The 19,266-nt window shown below is 44.3% G+C and overlaps 1 protein-coding gene across 1 annotated transcript in view; it reads left to right on the plus strand.

The window, feature by feature from the left end:
* The first annotated feature begins 11,611 nt into the window (after positions 1 to 11,611).
* Positions 11,612 to 19,266, plus strand: part of PARD6G (par-6 family cell polarity regulator gamma) — a 56,861-nt gene continuing 49,206 nt past the window's right edge. Inside the window, exon 1 of the mRNA XM_048939828.1 lies at positions 11,612 to 11,731. Within this exon, the coding sequence (XP_048795785.1) occupies positions 11,660 to 11,731 (72 nt within the window). The 5' untranslated portion in view covers positions 11,612 to 11,659. The remainder of the gene's footprint in view (positions 11,732 to 19,266) is intronic.

The raw sequence follows: 19,266 nt of genomic DNA on the forward strand, positions 1-19,266 counted from the left end.
TCAATTAGTTCTGATTTAAGCCTCTATTTACATGAATGCTATTAAAGAACAATAGATTATATGGTTGGGGAATACATTAGTACCAAAGATTGTTCTGCAAAACATGAGAAAAGATTGCTTGGGCAAAATTAAAGGGGTTTTTATTTCTAAGACATTTTTAAGCCTATTACACAAACTCTGCTCAGGGCTTTCTGTGCTTCTTGGTGGGGCTTGTATGGATAGATTGAGAGCAGTATGAGGCCCTAAATTTGAAAATTATGGCCTGTAACAAGTCACAGAAAGTTTTTAGCGTTGCCCCTGTTAATCGGCACCAGAAAAACATGTGCAAGAAGTAATACCCTCCCTGCATGCCCCCACCTCCAGCTTCCCCATCTTGCAAACAAAAAACTACAAGAGCCAACAGATCTGTTCTGGTTTGTTTTATTTCACTTTGTTTATTAAAATGCTGTGTTTGCAGTTTATATTTCTTGGCACACTTATTTCAATGACATTTAAACAAGAGCAGCAGATTGGCTGACAGGATAGATGGTTTCATTTGGAGTTTTGGAATGAGCCTGTGTCTTATAATCATCAACTGCATTATCTGTACTCTTCATTTGCTTTTGTTTAACTTTGGACAGTGAAAACATGCTCAGCTGTTTCCCTTTGTTCTCTACTTGTTTCCGCTTTCAGTTTCTCAAGTACCAGAGGGAGAAATGCAGCAACATCCAAGTTAGTCTACCAGAAGCAAATGTTTACAACACAAAAGAATCATCAATGTAGATGTCTTTACTCAACAGCAAAAAAATCTTTATTGAGAACAGGGCTTGTGATGTGTGATTTTACTTGCTTCTTTGCCCAAAAAACAGCACTTGGTATCAAAATTCCCTGGCACTGATGAGCAACCCTTTGGAGGCTGGCCAGCTCCTGAATGATCAGCTGCTCTCCTGCTCCCAAAGGTTTTTGAAGGGCAGCAGGGGGTAACACCCAGAGTCGTTTATAGTTTGGGATCATCTGGAGCATTGCTGAAGGCAATTCTCTTGGCTTGGTAAAGCCTCTTGTTAAAGTCATTGCTAGTTTCCAACCAGGTTGCTCAGGAGCAAAGAATCAAGCTCTGATATCTTTTTCCCTGTGCAAGTTTTAGCTGCTTGTTTGAGTATATTCATTGTGCCCAGAGCCATTCCTGGTGCTAGGCACCCCATTCTATGTAACTAACCTCTCCCACTCAGGAAAGAGCGTGCCCCATACCCAAACCACCTTCTGGGAACAGTCTCTCTAGGACCTCTGAGGAAGATTCTCTTTGGCCCCAACAAAACCATGCCAGGAGCAATGTGAATGGTTTAGTAATGCTTTGCAATCTGAACAACAATGTTTAACAACAGAACAATCAAGCTCTGTCTACTGAGAATTGTCCCTGGCATCATTAACGGTTGTGTGCCTATATTAGCTAATTAGCATCCACATGTGACTCCCCTTCCCATAGCTTGATGAAGCTTAGTCTGTGTGTCCTGTCCAGAGTCTGGCCTCGTGCTCTTTGGCCCTGGAACTGGATTTTCACAGCCAGACAGCACAGACTTGATGTTGTCCACAAATGGCATAAGCTTCATCCTTATACTCTGTCTTTGAAATAATCTGACCAAAACACTGACTACTATCAGCCCACTATGGGCCTCCACTGACTTTGGGCATTCTTAATGAAAGAGCCCTTTTTCAAGAAGAGCTGAGCGTATGTAATTCCCAAGTGGTTTGTAAAACCTTGTTCTGAACTCAGGAACCAAAGCTCAATTGACTTCAGTGGTACACAGCTGGGATCACAGCTCTGTGGCTGCTCTGCATCCTGAATACAAGGATGCCTTCCTCTGGTCGTGAAGGCTTCAGATAGAAAACATCAGTCTTAGCACAGGCAAATTCATTCTCTGTAAGCAAAGCAAGGCAGCTTCAGCTCTATCTGCTGAAAGCAAGCTGAGATGAGAAGGCAGGAAGTTTCCTATAATCCAGCAAGGATAACATTTCATATCAGGTTCTTTTAGGAAAATTATACCATTCCTGCATGGTTTATTTGGATGGGAAATTTTTTCAGACTGATTTATTTCTTTACTTGTCAGTTTCTCTCTCTTTTTTTTTTTTTTTAATAAGATCTGAGAAACGAAGAGTTCTTCCTTCTTTATAACCAGAAACCAGATATTTCACACGATCTTGTGTTTCATGAAACAAAACTAAATCAAACTTTCCCTACACACTGAATATTGAATATAGGATATCCTGAATGCAGCAGTGCTTCTTCTCTTCTATCTGGAGTGGAACCAGCAGCCAAATATCTGAAAAACGTCAATGAAATTTTTAATCCCATTTTATGTTCACAGGCTTGCTGTGAGATCTGAGGAGGTGAGTACAGTCTGGGCTGATATCCTAGCACTGATGCTGAATGTGACGTGAAAGAGCTGAACAACAGGTTGCAGTTAGTCACAAAGTATCAGCACAGATATGGTATTAGGAACAGAAAAGTTAAATTCAGAACTCAAAGTCAGATGTCATCGATCAAAATGTAGTGAGTACATATCATGAATGAAAAGGGGAAATATCTGTGGGTTCCTTTCCTAGGAGGAAGTGTGCTTATACCACAAAGTCAGTGGGTTATTCCCAGCAGGGGAAAGAATGAGGCGAGTTGAAATTGGCCATGCTGACTGTGGAGAAGAGTGATGCTGGGGAATGCCAAGGAAAACACAAGATACTGTGCTATGCCAGACAATACCTGCCCATGAAGGTCATCTGAGTGCCATCAGCAACCTTGAAAAGCTATGGTGGCCGACAAAGAAGTCGGAATGTGGAGCTGCTGGAAGTGGCAGCTGTGGAAACCTCTCATCCTCACTGGGAGCAGACCTGAAGTGCTTTCAAAGTCAGGCTGACATTGTGTGAAACCTGGAAATGTCAGGAAGGAAAGTACGAAGTAGCTTCACACAAATTCCTACAAGAAAAAAAAAAAACACCAAACCAACAAAACAAAAACTGAGAAGGACTGAATTTGATGTTCGTTCTACATACAGGTTCATTAGCAGCCATAATTATCCTGCAGGCAGTGGAGACTCTTTTGCTTCACAATGTTTTTCCAGCTTCTCTGACAGGAGATAATGACTCAACAGTTGTGTTAGGCTTGTTAGCAGTGTAATTTCATGCATTTTAACTTTGCTATTACTGTGTCTAAGGCCCAAATCCTGGCTTACCAGTCTATGTGAACTAGCTCTTCCTTTTCTAAGTAAACCTTTGGCAGGATATTAAAGGGAAGAGGTACCTTTGGAGATTTTTTTACTTGTGTTTTTTTTTTTTTTTTCCAGGAACATTCTTCAGTCATCTGCCTGGAAGCTGACTTAAGCTGGGAGACCCATTCCCACAGTTTGGTGGCTGGCTTAAGAATGAACAGGTTGTAAGGCAGTGCTTGTTTTTTCAGGAGTGTTCAAGACACACATGACGAACTCATTGACACAGAGTTCATTGTTCTTGTTTTATGTTTATGCCTCTCACCTACTTCTTCATTTAATCTATTTCCAGAACACCTACAATTGGTAGGACATTTTCTGAAAATAATTTGAAATTGCAAAACCAGACACTTCCCACAAGGTTCCCAAAGGAGAAAAATGTAGGTTTTACCATTATTAATTCTTAGCTGGCACATTTTTCTGAGAATTACTAGTCACCTAATAAATAGGTTTGAGGCAATTTTACAATATAACTCAAAACATGCTGTACATCACTTCAAATTTTATACTTTTTATGAAAAGAGAAAACTAGCATCCAACCAAAGCATATTTTGTACTTGCATTATTTATGGCTATTTTATAGACTGAAACGTTACTTAAGAAGCACAATCAATTACAAACTGCAGCTTTTCAATCAACCAAACCTATCTGGGAAGGACTGGCATTCCAAGCAGTTATGCACAGTTCAAAACAAACAGTAAAAATGGATCTCTGCTGTAGCTCTTCTCCAGCCCAGAGAACCTTGTTTAAGCCTTATTTCTTTCTGATTTTCCTCAAATGATGAACTATTCATTTCTACTGTTATTGTACTGTAAGTAGAACAGCCAAACCTGAAATGTCACTCAGCCTGTCGACTTTGTAACAGGTTAGGAATAAATGACAAAATATCCAGGATTACTGTAGTGCTAGTCTTTCTAGTATGCTCTTTTGATTTCTAGCAGTTGGCAGCACAGGGGTTTCTAGAACCCAGAAATGTATCTGCTGCTCTGTGTTTACCAGCCCTAACATCCTTTCCTCCATGAATGTAAGTACTTTTGAATTACAGTCTTTTGCCTTCACAGCATCCTATGGCATCCTGTTGTTAAATGGTGTGTTACAGGAGAAAAATACTTTCTCTTCTTTGCTTTAAACAAATATGCACGATAATTCCACCTGATGCTTTCCATTCTTGTGTTATAGTAAAGTGCCAGTAATTACTTCTTGTTCACCTTCTCGATTCACTTAACAAGTTTATAACCTCTCCAGCTTCTCATCTCAGTCCTCTTTTTTTTTTTCCTCCCAAATTGCAGTACAGAAGCCATAATGTATTTCCAGCCATCTTTGATGCCCCTTTCTGCATCACTTCTTATTCTGCCATGCCATCTATGAGAGATGAGACTAGAATCATGCACGAAATATTCCAGATAGAATATGGAACATTATATAAACTGTGGGTTTATATAATGGCACTTACAAAGCTTTGCTTCTTCCCTTCCTAGTAAGCCCATGAGTCAGTTTGTCTTCTCAGCTCCTACTGAGTGCTGAAACAGTGTCTCAACAGATGACTTAGAAATCAGGCATTATGTCTCTGCGGAGTGATTAACCAAATTGCCTTATGTAGTTCTTAGATCTTCGCATATTTCTCATTGTGTTGCTTTAAAAATGGAAAAAAAAAAAAAAGTGTTTTTATTGTCAAAGTGCAAACTTGCCAACAGGAACTCCTAATAGGAATCACCTGCTAGATATAGCCAATGAACCCAGAATAGGGCAGAGACCAAGGTGGCTGCAGTGGGTAGCCTGCCTTGCATTCAGGTTTCTGGCCCTTCCTAGCATCAGATTTTGTCTTCACTTTCTTACAGCATTGCCAAAAGTGTTCAAGCTGAAATATTCCCCGGCTGCCTACCTCAGGCTAGTTTAGTCTTGCTGGGAGTTTATTTCATTTGTGGATTTTTGTGGTTTGGAGGGGGTTGTTTGGTAATTTTTTTTTCTTTTTCATTGTTTGTCTCAGGCAAAACAGCTTTGCTATTGCCAAGTAGGAGGCTAGGGAATTTTCCTCTTATCCATATTTGATGGAAATAAATTGTGTCCTTTCATTTGGAAATTACTAATGACAGTGGGATTGGAGAAAAAGATTGTAGTTGGGCAGAATACATTTGTCCATTATTTTGTCAAGAAGGAGACTTCTAGCATCCCCACTGGCATGCATCTGATATTTTCCAAGCCCTTATCCTGTGAGGAGTCCCAGTTTATATGAAGAGAGATGCTGATGAGGGGAGCTGCTAGTTACAGGATCCTATTTCAGTTCTGTTCCTCAGTATGACCTGAGCTCATCAATGTCTGGTTTCAGCTAAGTGAGCTTCCAGCCTTCACAGTGTACCCAGCTCGGGCTTCCTGCTGCCTTCTTGCCTTACCCCCTGCACCTCCTCGGATGCTAATAAACTGCTTCCCTGTTCTGCAGATAAGAGTTTTCCTGATCACTTACAAGCCTGAAATATAGAGCGGGCCAAAACTATACAACATCACTCCCCCACCAACACACTCACAAAAACCAACAACCTAAACCAGTTGGCATTTTGCTGACTCTTCACAACCACCCTGTCTCCAGAGACTGTTTTGTTTTGGCACTCAGCATCAAGAATAACGTCAGATCCTAGCCAGTCATGTGGCGCCAGTGCGAAGTGAACAAAAGCCAAGGAAGGGAGTTATGGGGAAAAAAAGGCCACTGTTCCAAAAAAATGGAAATGATATCACTTTTCTCCTTAACAGCCCCAGTAAACTATCCCTCCCAATGGCAAGTGCTTCTTTCTGCAGTTGCCTGCAGTAAGGGCACAAGTATGGATCATATTAGTGTGCTTCGCAGAGGCTAGATATTTATCATAAAACAGCATGTTTCAGTAAAAATTCTTTCCCCTTCAATATGAGCTGAGCAGTGCTGTCCCTTGAAGTTAGCATGAGAAGTGAGGGCGTATGGATAGCCACAAGAACTGGAGCGTGCATTATCTGGAAGGGAGGAGAGCCAGTCGTGCGCCTCATTACAGCACTTGCACTTTTCAGGAGTCATCATTTGCATTATGACATCTGCTAGAGATCTTAATTATGGGTTGTGGCCCCACTGGAGTAGGCCTGAACAGATGTAAGTGTTATGTTTCTAATTATCTTAACACCTTTCTGGCAGGGTGTCATAAATACAAGTTAATTAAGCCCTATGATGCAGAGATATGAGTGTTTTGTGTTTTTTTTTTCATTCTGGTTTATAAATGAAAAAGCTGAGTGACTAGCTCATGCCTATTACTCATTCCTTAAATCCTAACCCTCTCCGGGTCCTTTTTCTCAACCACTAGGTGCCTTCCACCTTGTGGAAAATCAGCACGTTTTTGCCTGTTGCTGATAAAATTAACAAAGTACATCCCATTCTTGTGCCAAATCTCAGGAAATTTTTCTTACAAAGTTGAAAAACATGAGGCATTTCAACTTCATGAAAGACCTCCCTTTCAGCCCTCTTGCTACCCACCCATAGACTGGGTCCTTCAAGAGACATAAATATTCCCTGGCTACTCTAGCTGCAGAGAAAGGACTTGAAAGGAGCTGGGACAAAACAGGTTGGGTGGGCATTTTCTCCCTGCCTGCAGGTACAGCATGTGCACACACGAGGCCAGCAAAACATACACCCACTTTCTAGCCAAATAATGATCTCTTTCCACTAGCAAGCATCTGCAGAAATCGCATTTTGTTTTCAGATCAGTTTCTGAAGGGAAAAGCACAAGAAATAAACTTTAGATTTTCCAGAGCTATTGAGGGGATCTTGAGCAGTCAGGTGGAGAGACTGGTCTTGAACATGACCTAAGGCAGACACTTAGAAGTTTAGATAAGCAGAATTAAGCAATTAGAATGCCCTCAACTTAAGTTTCCAGAAGTCTTTTATGACACTTGGTATGTGAAACTTGCTGATATTCATAGTTACAACAAAAATCCCAGGCACCAGAACTCAGCTGGAAAAATATCATAAATTAAATTATCTCTCATTTATTTCATAGTTGTTTTATTGCAAAATCTCTGTGGTAAACTGCCCTATACCTGGAGTGCTGAATTCAAGCACTCTTTGTTTTAAAGTCTTCAAGCTGTCAGGGGAAAAATAAAAACTAGGAAGTCCAGTTTTCATCTTTTGAATTTGAGGTTAATATTTTTATTGTTTATTCATTTATTGTTTCTTTAGAGGAACTGGCAAAACTGATCTCAAAAATGCCTAAATTTGAGAGGAATTGCTGTTGTACCATACTGCTCCACAGGGCTCATACCAGTCAAAATAGTACATAAGAAGATACACCTTGACTAATATGTGAATAATTATGAAGCTGTCCTTAGTGGTGTCTTGTATTTTGAAGGAAAACTTGTCATTGGAAACGGAGGCTGCTTTGTTGAACTGCCTGGACTGATGAGCGAGAGGCAACCCTGTACTTAGGGGGATTGCTGTTGAACAGATGGGATCACTGTTTTGCACATGATCGTGGAATGCAGTAAAATTGTTTGGTTCTGGGAAAGTTTTCCTCCCATGGTATTATCAAAATGGTCAGAAGGCCTGGTTCTGAAATCCACAGTCCCCCATGTAATCCTCACACATGCTTGAGGAAGACACGAATTACGAAGGAAACAAAGCATAGAAACATCAATTTTGCAGAGAGAGATTCTTATTTCTTGATATTAAGAAGGTGCAAAGGGAAGAAAACAGATATACAAGGAGCCTTTTTCTGCTAACAGCAGAAACGGGGGAAGGACGCCATGTTACTGCCTCATAGCTGACAGCCTGCAGTGACTTCAGCACACTGGGATGCAGAAACGCTTTCAGGAGAGTTCTGTCAAAATGTCTCTCTCCAGCACCTTGACACAGCAGGCCTTCATGTCTCTCTTCCAGTTTCAAGTCACCAAGGATGGTGGTGACATCCTCCTCAGCGCAGGATGGAGGTTAGGCCAGAGGTTACAAATGTAGGCTCCTCATCCATAGAGGCCAGGGGAATTCACTCCGCTGACAGGCTTAGGGCCCCCAAAGAGCTGCAGCAAAGCTTTGCTGCTTTGCACCCGCTGAGCATCTGGCCCTGAGCCTGTGAGAAGGAGGAATTAATGTGTCTCATGCTCTGTGCAGTTCTGAGCAGCTGCTCTGAAGGACTCTGGGAACGTGTGCCCTAGCTGAAAGCTCTGGAAAGGATCGATTGTGCACAAGCATTCCAAAACTTCGGTGTTTTACAGGGCGTGAATGCAGGCTGGAAGAAATATGTAATGTAGTAAGCAGCTTCTTGGCAAATCTCTTTGCAGATCAGGTGGGTGAGGAAGAGATTATGTCCATTCCTACTGATTAAGAGCTGCATGGTGCCTGTCCATGGACCAGCTCTGATGGGATCAGGTGACCCCCGCCTGGTACAGCTATGTGCAGTGGTCTGGCTAACATGGGAGGGATTTTGCTGCGTGAATAAGTGTGAGCTCTCCCTCTGACTGGTTTTTGTCATTATTATTAATCAGGAGCTACATCTTTCAGTCTATCTTTATCTTAATATGGTAACTGCTTTAGTAGATCTGCCAAAGAAATCCTGCAAAGATTACTTAAAAAGTCATCTGATAACTTTTTTTTTTTTTTTTTTTTTTTTTTTTTGCTAAGAAGCTTTCAGCTGCTGTGTGTTACATTTTTTAGAGATTGTGAACAGTAAGTCAAGATTTGTATTCTGTAGGACTGACTACCTTTGCTACAGCAGTTCCTTGTTACTTTTCCTTAATAGAAGGTGATATCCCTAACCACCTCTGAGAAGGGCTTGAGAGGGCTCTGAGGGCTAGATAGAGGGTTCAGCCTCTTATCCCTGGTAATAATGATAGGATGAAAGGGAATGGCCTCTGGCTGTACCAGTGGAGGTTCTGGTTGGATATCACAAAACATTTCTTCTCAGAAACTGTGGCGAGGCAGTGGCACAGGCTGCCCAGGATGGTGGTTGGGACACCATTCCTGGAGGTGTTCAAGAACCATGTGGCACTGAGGGACGTGGTTTAGTGGGCAATATTGTTGGTAGGTGGATGACTGGACTAGATGATAGTGATCTTTCCAAACTTAATGATTCTATGATTCTATATAGTAAATTCCTTAAATTCGGGAATATTGAGGTAATTTATTTGTTTGTTGCTTTACCTTCCAAATTGAAGTTTTCAATAACTTACACTTTCATTAAGATTTTGTTGTTCGTTCCAGTTAACTGCATCCCACGCCAGGCTGAAAACCTCTTGAGTGTTTATATGAGAAACTGAAACTGAGGAAAAGTTTTATTATTCTATCTTCCTACCAAAACCCACGTTTCAGCTTCCAGCTCTTCTTGCTGTGTGTTAAATGGTTACCCAAGAGAGAACAGACACAACTTGTGGTTAAGAAGGATTGCAGACGTCTGCCATAGGACAGTTCTTCTGTTCACTAAGCAAGTCAGGTAAGTACTTGGACCATAAACAGAAGGAATTACATCTATAGCAGCTTTCTCATATTGACATTATGTATTAAAATTGGCAGTATTACTTCTCATAGAATCATAGAATCAATTACAGTATGGCTTGAGTTGGAAAGGACCTCAACAATCCAGTCAACCCTCCTGCTATGGGCAGTTTTGCAAACCCCTAAATTAGTCACTTTTCTTTCAGTTTCTTTAATTTAATGAAGATCTGATCAGCTTAAGCTCTTTAGAGAAATTGAGAACTACCACGGAAAGTTACTCTCCTACCATGGCGTGTGTTTTTACAGTCCATTCTAACTTAAATCACAGTTTCACAAAGCAGAGATGCTTGGGAAGGTAATGTCAACTATACAAATTATTTGATATTACAGGGATAATTAGAAGATGTATCCTGAACTTGCCAAGTTACAACTATGCTTCAATTTACTCAGCAATAGGACCAACTAAAGTGAGGCACAGGGAAGAGAGGCAGGCAGATGCCCCTGCACACGGGGATTATTTCAACTGTATTTTTAAAGTGTTTACAGTCATCATCCTAACTTCATAAGTAACTGCTCTCTGCAACTTCCAGCTAGAGACCTAAAGAGCTTTCTGAAAATTTACACAGTGCTTCTTGAACAGGATGGCCTAAACCCATACCACTATTAGTGAACCTCCATCTCCTTTCCCAGAACCTCTGCTTTCTCTATTTCTCTTCTTCTTTTCTTCCTTTTTTTTTTTTTTTTTTTTTTTTTTTTTTTTTTTTTTAAAGTCAATCTATTACTCTTACTATCAAGCCATAAATCATGCAATGGCCAGGGAAACTCTGCTGTGCTATTTGAGGTACAGGAACTTGAAGGTTGTGTTAATTTCAGTGGTCTGTGGCAGTGAATCAGGCAAGACCTGAGAGCAGCCTTTTAGTATCTAAGGGAGGGCAGTGAGAAAGAAGGGGACAGATTCTTCAGCAGGGTCTATTGTGATAGGACAGGGGAAACGGTTCCAAACTAAGAGAGAGGAGATATAGATTGGATGTATGGAAGAATATCCAACTTTACAGTAAGGGTGGTACAGGTTGCCTGGAGTGTGGTTGGACTTAACGATCTTGAAGGTCTTTTCCAGCCTGAGCAATTCTATGATTCTAGGATTCTATGAGTGGTGGTGGATGCTGCACCCTTGGAGGCACTCAAGGTCAGGCTGGACTGGGCTCTGAGCAACCTGATGTAGCCTGTAGGTGTCCCTGCTCAATGCAGGGGAGCTGGACTAGGTGGCATTTAGGGGTCCCTTCTGACTCAAATGATTCTATGATTCTATGAATCACAGTGTAAACACAATTTTTATCCCACGTGGAAGTAGAAGAAGCTTCTTCTGAACAGACGGTGGAGAGCGAGTTCTGTTTTTCTGCTGAAATGAAGGACACTGGGAGACATTCTTACTAGTTTTTCCCTTTGGTCAAGAATGGAAAACCAACAATCAAAGCAATAACAAGGGAGAAAGGGATTAAAAAAAAAAGAGAGAGAGAGAGAGGGAATGAATATTCTGCATTCTCAAAAGCACAAAATTAAAAATCCTATCACTGTAGCAGGTACCAATATTATCAACCAGCCGGGGCCCGTCGGCGTACGCCACTCGGGGCAGGAGCCGCGGGGCTGCGAACACCCGCAGGCTTCGGGGCGGAGGCAGACGGCCGAGCGGGCGTGGTTAAGCCGTACGGGCGTGGCTACGCGGCTCGGGGGCGTGGGCCGCCGTCCCCCCGCGGCGGAGCGGGGGCGCGCGGCTGTCGGCTGCTGGAGCGCGAGCGCGGTGGAGCGGCCGCTCTCATTGGCGCGCCGGGACAAAGTGGCCGGAGCGGCTGGGAGCTGAGCGGAGCTGGGCGCCGCGTGCCGCCGGCCGCGCGCGGGGCGGCGGGGGGAGGTGGAGGAGGAGGAGGAGAAGGAGGTGGAGGAGGTGGAGGAGGAGGAGAGCGGGGGGGGGGGCGGCAGCGGCGCCGAGAAGATGAACCGGAGCTTCAACAAATCTCAGACTCTGCGGTATCTGGAATGCAGCGCAGTGGAAGTGAAGAGTAAGGTGAGCGCGGCCTCGCCGCCGGCCGTACGGCCCGGGGCGCTGAGGGCGGGCAGGCGAGGTCTCCGCTCCCGGCGGTGCGGGCGGGCGCGAGGGGCCCCGTGCCCGTCGCCGCTGCTCGATCTTTTGTTTCGCCGCCGGCGCTCGCTCGACGGGGCAGCGCGGGGAGCGCCGCCGGCCCGGTACCGTTCCGTTTTGCCTCGCCGCCGGCCGGCCGCGTCTCGGTGTCCCCGGCCGCTCACAGGTGCTGCGGATGTCGGGGCTTCAGCCGGTACGCCTCCGCGTGGGGAAACACGCGTGGAAGCGCAGGAAAGCTGCCCGGCCCTCGTCACCTGCCCGGCGGCGGGATGGCTGCTGCCCGAGGGGCGCTCGGCTACTTCGGTCCTCACTGCCACCGAAATGTTGCGGGGTTACGGGTGTCCGTCGTGCTCCCGCAGCCGGGCAGTTTGTACTGCTCCCCAGGTGGGACGTGGCCCCTGCACTTATGGCGAGTTGTGGTCCCGTTCAGTGAGTGCCGAGTGGTGCCCTAAACGCGTAAACTCTAATCTAGAGCACTGGCCATAGGTGAGAATTGCACTCTCTTCCTTTAGCTTAACGTATCCATAGCGTGAGCTCCTTCCCTTAATAACAGATTTAAGAGAGTCCTATAACAAAGACTCAGAGCCCTGTTTACAGCTGCAGTGGTCTCGTAAGCGAGCCCTGTGTAGGTGCAGAGTGGTAGGGGGCTGTGAGCACACTGTTGTGGATGGTGAGAGGGAGCTACTTGGTACTCATTGAGTGGTGTCCTGCTGTGTGTAAAGCACTGTCCTGTGGTGGGGATGGAGCCAGCACAAAGCTCTGGTCGGTGGTGCCACATGAGGGGCTGTGTGGGACTGGATGAAGCTGCTGTTGGTAGCTCCCAAGCAGTCAGTTGCCTCTGTTTTGCAAGCACGAGGCCTGCCCCAGCCTGCCAGAAAACCAGAAAGTTGAGTCTGCGTGCTGTTGGTTGGTGCCTGTCGGGCAGCAGCGCTGGGACCTGGCTGGTTGCTCCTGGGCACCGTGTTGCAGCCACCAGCTATGGGGCTTGGGTGGCTTCAAAGGGCTGGGCTCTGTTGTGGAGGGGCTCAGTGGGAGCGTTGCCTTGGCACGTGGTGCAAGGCATTCCTCTCGTTGTGGGTTGAGTCAGATCTGGAGGAGCTGTGGGGAGTCATATAGGCTGCAAGCTTGACTTCTAATTTTTTTATTTCTGTTCTCCAAAAGAAAGACCTTGGAAATCAGTTTGCGCCTGTAGTTATTGGAATGGGAGAGTTTATCACATCCTTGGTACTGTGCTGGATGAAACAGTTGTTTAGCAGTCCCCAAATACCTGTAAATTTTAAGATTTCTGATGTGTGTCAGAGAATTATTTAAAAAAAAAACAAAACAAACAAACAAAAAAAACCAACAACTTTAAAAAAGGGAAGGAGCATCATGGTAGCTAAGCTCACTGATTCATAATTGCCTTTCTTACACACAGTAAGTATGTGAGCTCTGTGATGAGGGGATTGTAGCTGCTCTGAACCTGGACCGAGCCAGGCCTGTGGCCATAGCTGGGGACATGGCTGTGTCCATGGTTATTCTGATGCCTTGCAGTTTTTGCAGCAGGAGATTTGGGAGTGATGTACTCTCTGCCTGCTGGTGTCTAAGCCTAGCTTTGTGGCACAGCGTAACGTGTCCCAGTGTGCATCAGGCCAGCTTTTTTCTTTGGGCAAATGGAAGATGTTTTAGAAGTCTCCTGGTCACTGACTTGCAGTAGGTTCCGAAGGGGAGGAGGGAATATGAGCCCTCTGCATGCATCTGCTCGCAAACATGGCAGTTACGGTAATTGCAATTGCAGAGTCTTGTGCTTTAGGGAGCCGTCTTCCTTCAGGCCCTGTCCTGCCCCCATCTCCGCCCCTGAAGCCGGCCTTATAATCAAAGCACTTATGAGCTTATTGCTGGATGGGAGAGGAAGGAGAAGGAGAAACCTGCTTAGAAATTGGCACATGTCAAAGGAAAATAATAATTGAATTGTAATTATATCTTCTCCCTTTTCTCTACTTCAGTGTTTCTCAACAGAGCAAATTAGAAGCTCAGTTGTTATCTAGGTGTTGTCCCTGCTGCTCAAAATAAGTGTTTCAGCCCTTTTAGACAGGATCTGAAGCCACTTTATCTTGCAGGCCTGAAAGAGCTGTGTATTCTCCTGTGTCTCGAACTCGCCCAGTCTGGTGACAAGTGGCGTGGCTGCTCCCTTTGAAGAAATTACCTCTAATCTCTAAAAAAAGGCTTCCAGATGACTCTTTCTCTCCCGTTCACCAAGATTTCCAGAGCAAACAACGTGTGGAGATTCTTGTTTTATTAAGAATCCTTCCTGTTGGCACTGGATCACAAACCTATTCTTCGTTTCTCTCTCTAGCTTTACTGAGAGGTTGAAGGCCCCTCTCTTTGTGAATGTATGCCTACAGAAGAACCAGAACTTATAAAATAGGAATTCCTGCATTAATACTGAGACTTCCTCTTTAATTACAGTTCTGTGTAGTCCATGTTCTTTCACTCTCCTCCAATTGAGTGAAAAACTGCATTATTTTCTGTAAGCTGTATATGTTCATAAGAATTCTTTCTCGGGTTTTCAAAATAGTTAGTTGCCTGAAAAAAAACGATCCTTTACAAAAGCCACCTTGTTTAGCTGCCTGTTGAAGAGTGAAAACTTGGAGCAATAGTTGAGGACTATGAAAGTACAGCTGCCTGACTCGGGTGCTGTTTTGGATGCTTGACACTGCTGCCATGTTAATAGTGTCATGTTTTCTTGTACTACAAACTGATATACAAATTAACAATGTGACTAACATCCTTCTACTGTAAACAAGCCCATTAAGATAAATATACCAGTTAACCATAACTGTATTTCCTTTTCTCTCTTCTCTCACCTAATTTCTGCTTTGTTCCACTGAATGTTCATGTCTGTCTGAATGCCACTACTGGATTTTTAATAAACTTTCAGCTATATTCTGTTGTATCCACAGTATGAGTGTGAGATTGATGTGGGCCTTGAGGATACGGAATGCTTGTGGTCAGCCGTGCTCTGGGTTTTTACCTGGTAACTAACAGGGAAAATAGTGGCTTCAAGTCTCGGGCATGTGTATGAGCTCGATAGTGCTTTAGCAGCTCTCCTCCCAGCTGCTGTTTGGGTGTAACAGCCTAACACCTCTGGAGTGCCTTATCCTGCCTACGTGTCATCTCCTTTTGTTGGAAATGTACGTGTACCCATTACATAAAAATACCTGGTTTAACCTTCAGCATCCTTTCTTTTTCCTCCAAAAGTTGCTGGTACGGTTCAGATACCTTAGCAATCTGTGTCAATAGAGATAAGAACAAACTTACGCCATTTCTGTGCGAAGAGATTGTAAAGTTCTGCTGCTTCTCTCTCAAGTTAGCTTAGTGAGAGAGGCCTACAGATCGTATTTCCCAGCCTTGTGCACTTTTACTGATCTCACTCTAACTCTGAGAGTTGTACAGGCCTTTTGGAGTTCAAGGGATGTTTTCCATGTGTTGCATGCTTCAAAAATGATGAGAAAGCTGAAAATCCTGTAGGTTTAAAAAGTCTTCAAGCCTGCTTTGTGTTTTTAAGTAGTACTTTAGTTTCTTCCAAGTTAGGATCCTATTTATCATACCTAGAACACAATGAAAATAAGCGCAGTGAAAAACTCAATGACCAGATGTTTGAACTGCTGGTTTTGAGCTTCAAAATATTTGATTACATGCAAAACAAATGTGGCATGGTCTCAGAAAACCACAGAGCTTCCCCTTTCAAAATGAAGACATTATGCCACAGCAACATCAGCTCAAGTCAGTCTGGATTTTTGTAAAATGTATCAACAGTAGATACTTATCCTTTGAACATCAGTCTTTGAAGAGGTCTTTCCCTTGTTCCCTTCCCTCCCAGCTTGCAGGGCTTTTGACTGTACGTACAGTGGTTATTGCATTGTACTAAGCAGCATTTGCTAAACTGCTGGTTACTCTGTTATTACAACTCCTTGTTTTCCCTAGCAGGATAATTCTCTGAAGCGGTCATACTTGATAAACTGAGGTCTGTCTTTGAATGTTAGGTCATTTGAGAGAAAGTGACTGCAGCTTAACAAGTTACCATCCATCAGCTGAGCCCTGTGCTTGCTCAGTGCCTTTCACAGGTAAGAAGCCAAACTGCCCAGCTGCAAAGAGAACCATTCTGCAGTGGTTCTGCTACCTTGTGTTTTGGCATTTCCCATACTCTCCTGTGCTTGATCCACCTCCAGGTTCTCACCCTTGCTTTTGTGGTCACTTTTATGCTAGTGACTTAGGAATTCCTGATCTGCTTGAAATTCCATCCAACAAGCCTGTCTTATGGAGTCGTCTTCTAGATTTCCGTCTCGCCACACTGAAACTGTCCTGAAGGCCACAGAACAACGGACCTTTAATTTGCTGGGATGCTCTTTAAAGTTGAAAAGCTGTTTACAGCTGGAGTCAGAAAGGAATGTCTTCTGTTGCAGGCTAAAATACCTGTGGAGGCTCCATCTGGCAGCCTGCAGGACCAGCCACCTCTGAGGAGTTCTTCAGGGCTGCAATTAATAGTGCTTTCCTCAGTAGTGCCTTATCATGCCTTTGTGTGCGCTTTTACTAACCAAGAAACACTCTCCCAAAGATTGATTGCTTGCCCCTAATTACATTTACAATGCAGCCAGACGTTAAGGATGAAATGTACCTCCTGAGACATTCCCTCCCTGGAAGTGAAGGCAAGGTCTCCCAGCACAGTTAGTGCCGCTCCCATTGGAAATTCCTGCAGTTAATTGAGGCAGGGATGTCTGGGGCAGGGTGCGTTGTACCAGCCCCAGGGCCACCCAGCCTGGGGCCATCCTCCTGCTTCCCTGTCAGGTCTGGTAAGGTGTGCCTGTGTATCACATTGCTTCTCTGCAGCTGCTGGTGGCTGTGGAGAGCTCTGGCAGAAACTAAAAGGGTCTTAAATGAGTTTGCTACCAGCCAGAGCCCTTACTGGTTACATCACTTAGAAAATGGTGGGAAAGTGGTTCGCTCTGGCTGGAGACCTGTTCTAGTGCAGGGCTGCCTTTCTGCCTGCAGGCTTGTGTGCTGCTGGCAGTGTGTAATACCAGGTCTCCTGACTGCTTTGTGCTGCTTTGTCCTGCAGGTGGCAAGGGGCCAGCTGCTTCTTTTTGCCTTGTGCTGATGGTGGCATGCCATGGATGCCTGCTTCCCGTGCTGTAATTGTGCTAAGGCTTGATGGTGCATGGGGTGCATGTTGAGCAGTGCTCTTGAAAATACAGGACCAGTTTGCTCCACATCCTTTGCAAGCAGGCTTTGGTTCATCCTTGAAATTAGGAAACTGGAAGAGATTCCTTTCTGGATGGGGAGAGCAGCCATGTAAGGCAAATATTTCTTTCTTTTTAAAGGCTTTGTTGTGAACAACAGCTGCATGAAGTAGGACAGCAGCGTGGATTTGAAGATGTTTATCGTGAGCTGAAGCAGAGAGGGCAGTTAGGCTGGTGACCCTAATTGAGAAAGTTACTGGAGCGGGGATGGGGGGTAGAGGAATGGGGGGTGGGAGGTGTGGGGGTGACAAAGAGGGTGTCTTCAAAGGAACAGGCTGGGAAAAAATATCTTTTGTTAGATGGTGATGTGGCAAAATGGTGCTTAGGAAGGCCACTGAAAAGCACAGACCAGTCAAGCAGGAGTGTAATGGTATTTGAGTGTTTGTGGGTTTCAGACACTGGGCAGAAAAGGTCTGAAGGTAGCTAACATAGATCTGTGGTTCCTCCATGAAGGGTGGTACAGAAGTTGCAGGTGCTAGGGGAGGCTGTGTGAGGTTCTTGTGTTCAGTGATGAAGAATTTAGGTGAGGAAGGGAAAAGGGTGCACATAGTGTGGCTCAATTTACCCTTGTGCTGATGGTTGAGATTCTCTGAAGAGGAGGTCTGTATGAGATGGCAGGGGTGGCACATCTCATGGAGAGGTGTTGGTCTGAGAGATGTAGTCAGGCAGGAGGTAAACTTGTCTGCCAAGCTGTGGAGGGAGAAAGATCGTCAGGGACTGGAGAAGGTTGGAGAGGTGAATACTGCCTTTGTAAATGAAAGTCAAAGAAGCAGAAATTGTTGTGTTGAAGTACTATGGAAGTGAAGGGGAACCATTGGGGATGGGGGAGGATAAGAACTGAAGATAGTAGAGCATGGCTGTTATTTATTGGGGAGTGACAGGGGAGGCTGTAAGGGAGAGAAGAGTAACAGCATAATGCCAACCAGGAAAAAACTTTGAGGTCAAAGTAGTAAAAGATATCTGTAATGTAGTTCATGTGAGGATCAAACACAGAGGGGCAATTTTGTTCTCCTGATCACCTCTGCGAAGAAATGGTAAATGGTGAGCAGGGGGCTCAACAGAATGCAAAATGCCCAATTTCCCACCAGCTTGATGGTTGGGATGGAGCAGAGCTGCTTTAGGGCAGGTGGCAGAAGGCAAGACGAGAACTTGTTGCAGAGAGCATCTGCTTGGTTGGTGACATCTTGCACAGAGATGACTGGAGTGAGATGGAGAGCAGTGCAAAAGAGTGCTGAGTGAGTTGGGGAAGACATGGCTGTGGGAGAAATGGGAAGACAGAAGGATGACAGCTGAGCTCAGGGCCCAGTTGAAACCACCTGGTACAAAACCATTTACTTTTTGTCTTCCCTCCTTCTTACTGATAAAGTTGCCCTGGTCAGGTAGTCTTCATTCTGAAAATCTCATGGGTAAGCAGAAATTACAGTCTGTGCATGGATGGGAGTGTTTGTTTTTCTTTCTGTCCCTGATACTTTGTGGGAGAAGTAAGTGGTTATTGTAATTCATGTTTATTGCTAAATGTCGTTCTCTGATGTTCTCTTATTACAATAGCTTAAACTCAAAGCTAGCAATAAGCCAGAGGGATAGCATCTCATAAACATAGCACTTTTTCTTATAACCCCATAAATTTTTTGAAATCACCTTTTCTGAAAAATGAAAAGGTCACTTTGGCTTGCAGAAAACTCCTCTGTTTTGTTTCACAAAATAGCAGCACTCCGTGGAAGCAGACCTCAAAATCCTGCTCCTTTCTACCCTCACTGCTGCACCCCACCCTCTTTTTAGAAAAGTGTTTAAAAAAGAGCTTGATTGCTGTTAGGAGCCCATGTAAGTTTTGGTCAGCTGGCTGTGACTTTCTTCTTCTCTGTAATTCATCAGAACACTTTTTTTCCTTTTCTTGTAATTGTTTTTCTTGGCCTCTGGTTTTGCTCAGGGCTCCTGCATACTGCATGGCATTTGTTTTGGATGCTTTTGGTCATCTAGTTGCAGACAGCAAGTACAGTGGCTGGCAGATACTTCGGAGGAACTTAGGACAGAGCGTATTCTTTGTAAAGCCAAATTGACAATTCTTTTTAGTTTTTTCTTCTCCCTTCCCCCCTCCACAACATAATTAGCTCTGTTAGACTAAATTCATTTAAGTTCCCTTGGGCTTTCCTGCCCTCTGACTTTTGCAATAGTACATGCAGT

The sequence above is a fragment of the Lagopus muta genome, chromosome 3 (assembly GCF_023343835.1).
Source record: "Lagopus muta isolate bLagMut1 chromosome 3, bLagMut1 primary, whole genome shotgun sequence".
Classification (NCBI taxonomy): domain Eukaryota; kingdom Metazoa; phylum Chordata; class Aves; order Galliformes; family Phasianidae; genus Lagopus; species Lagopus muta.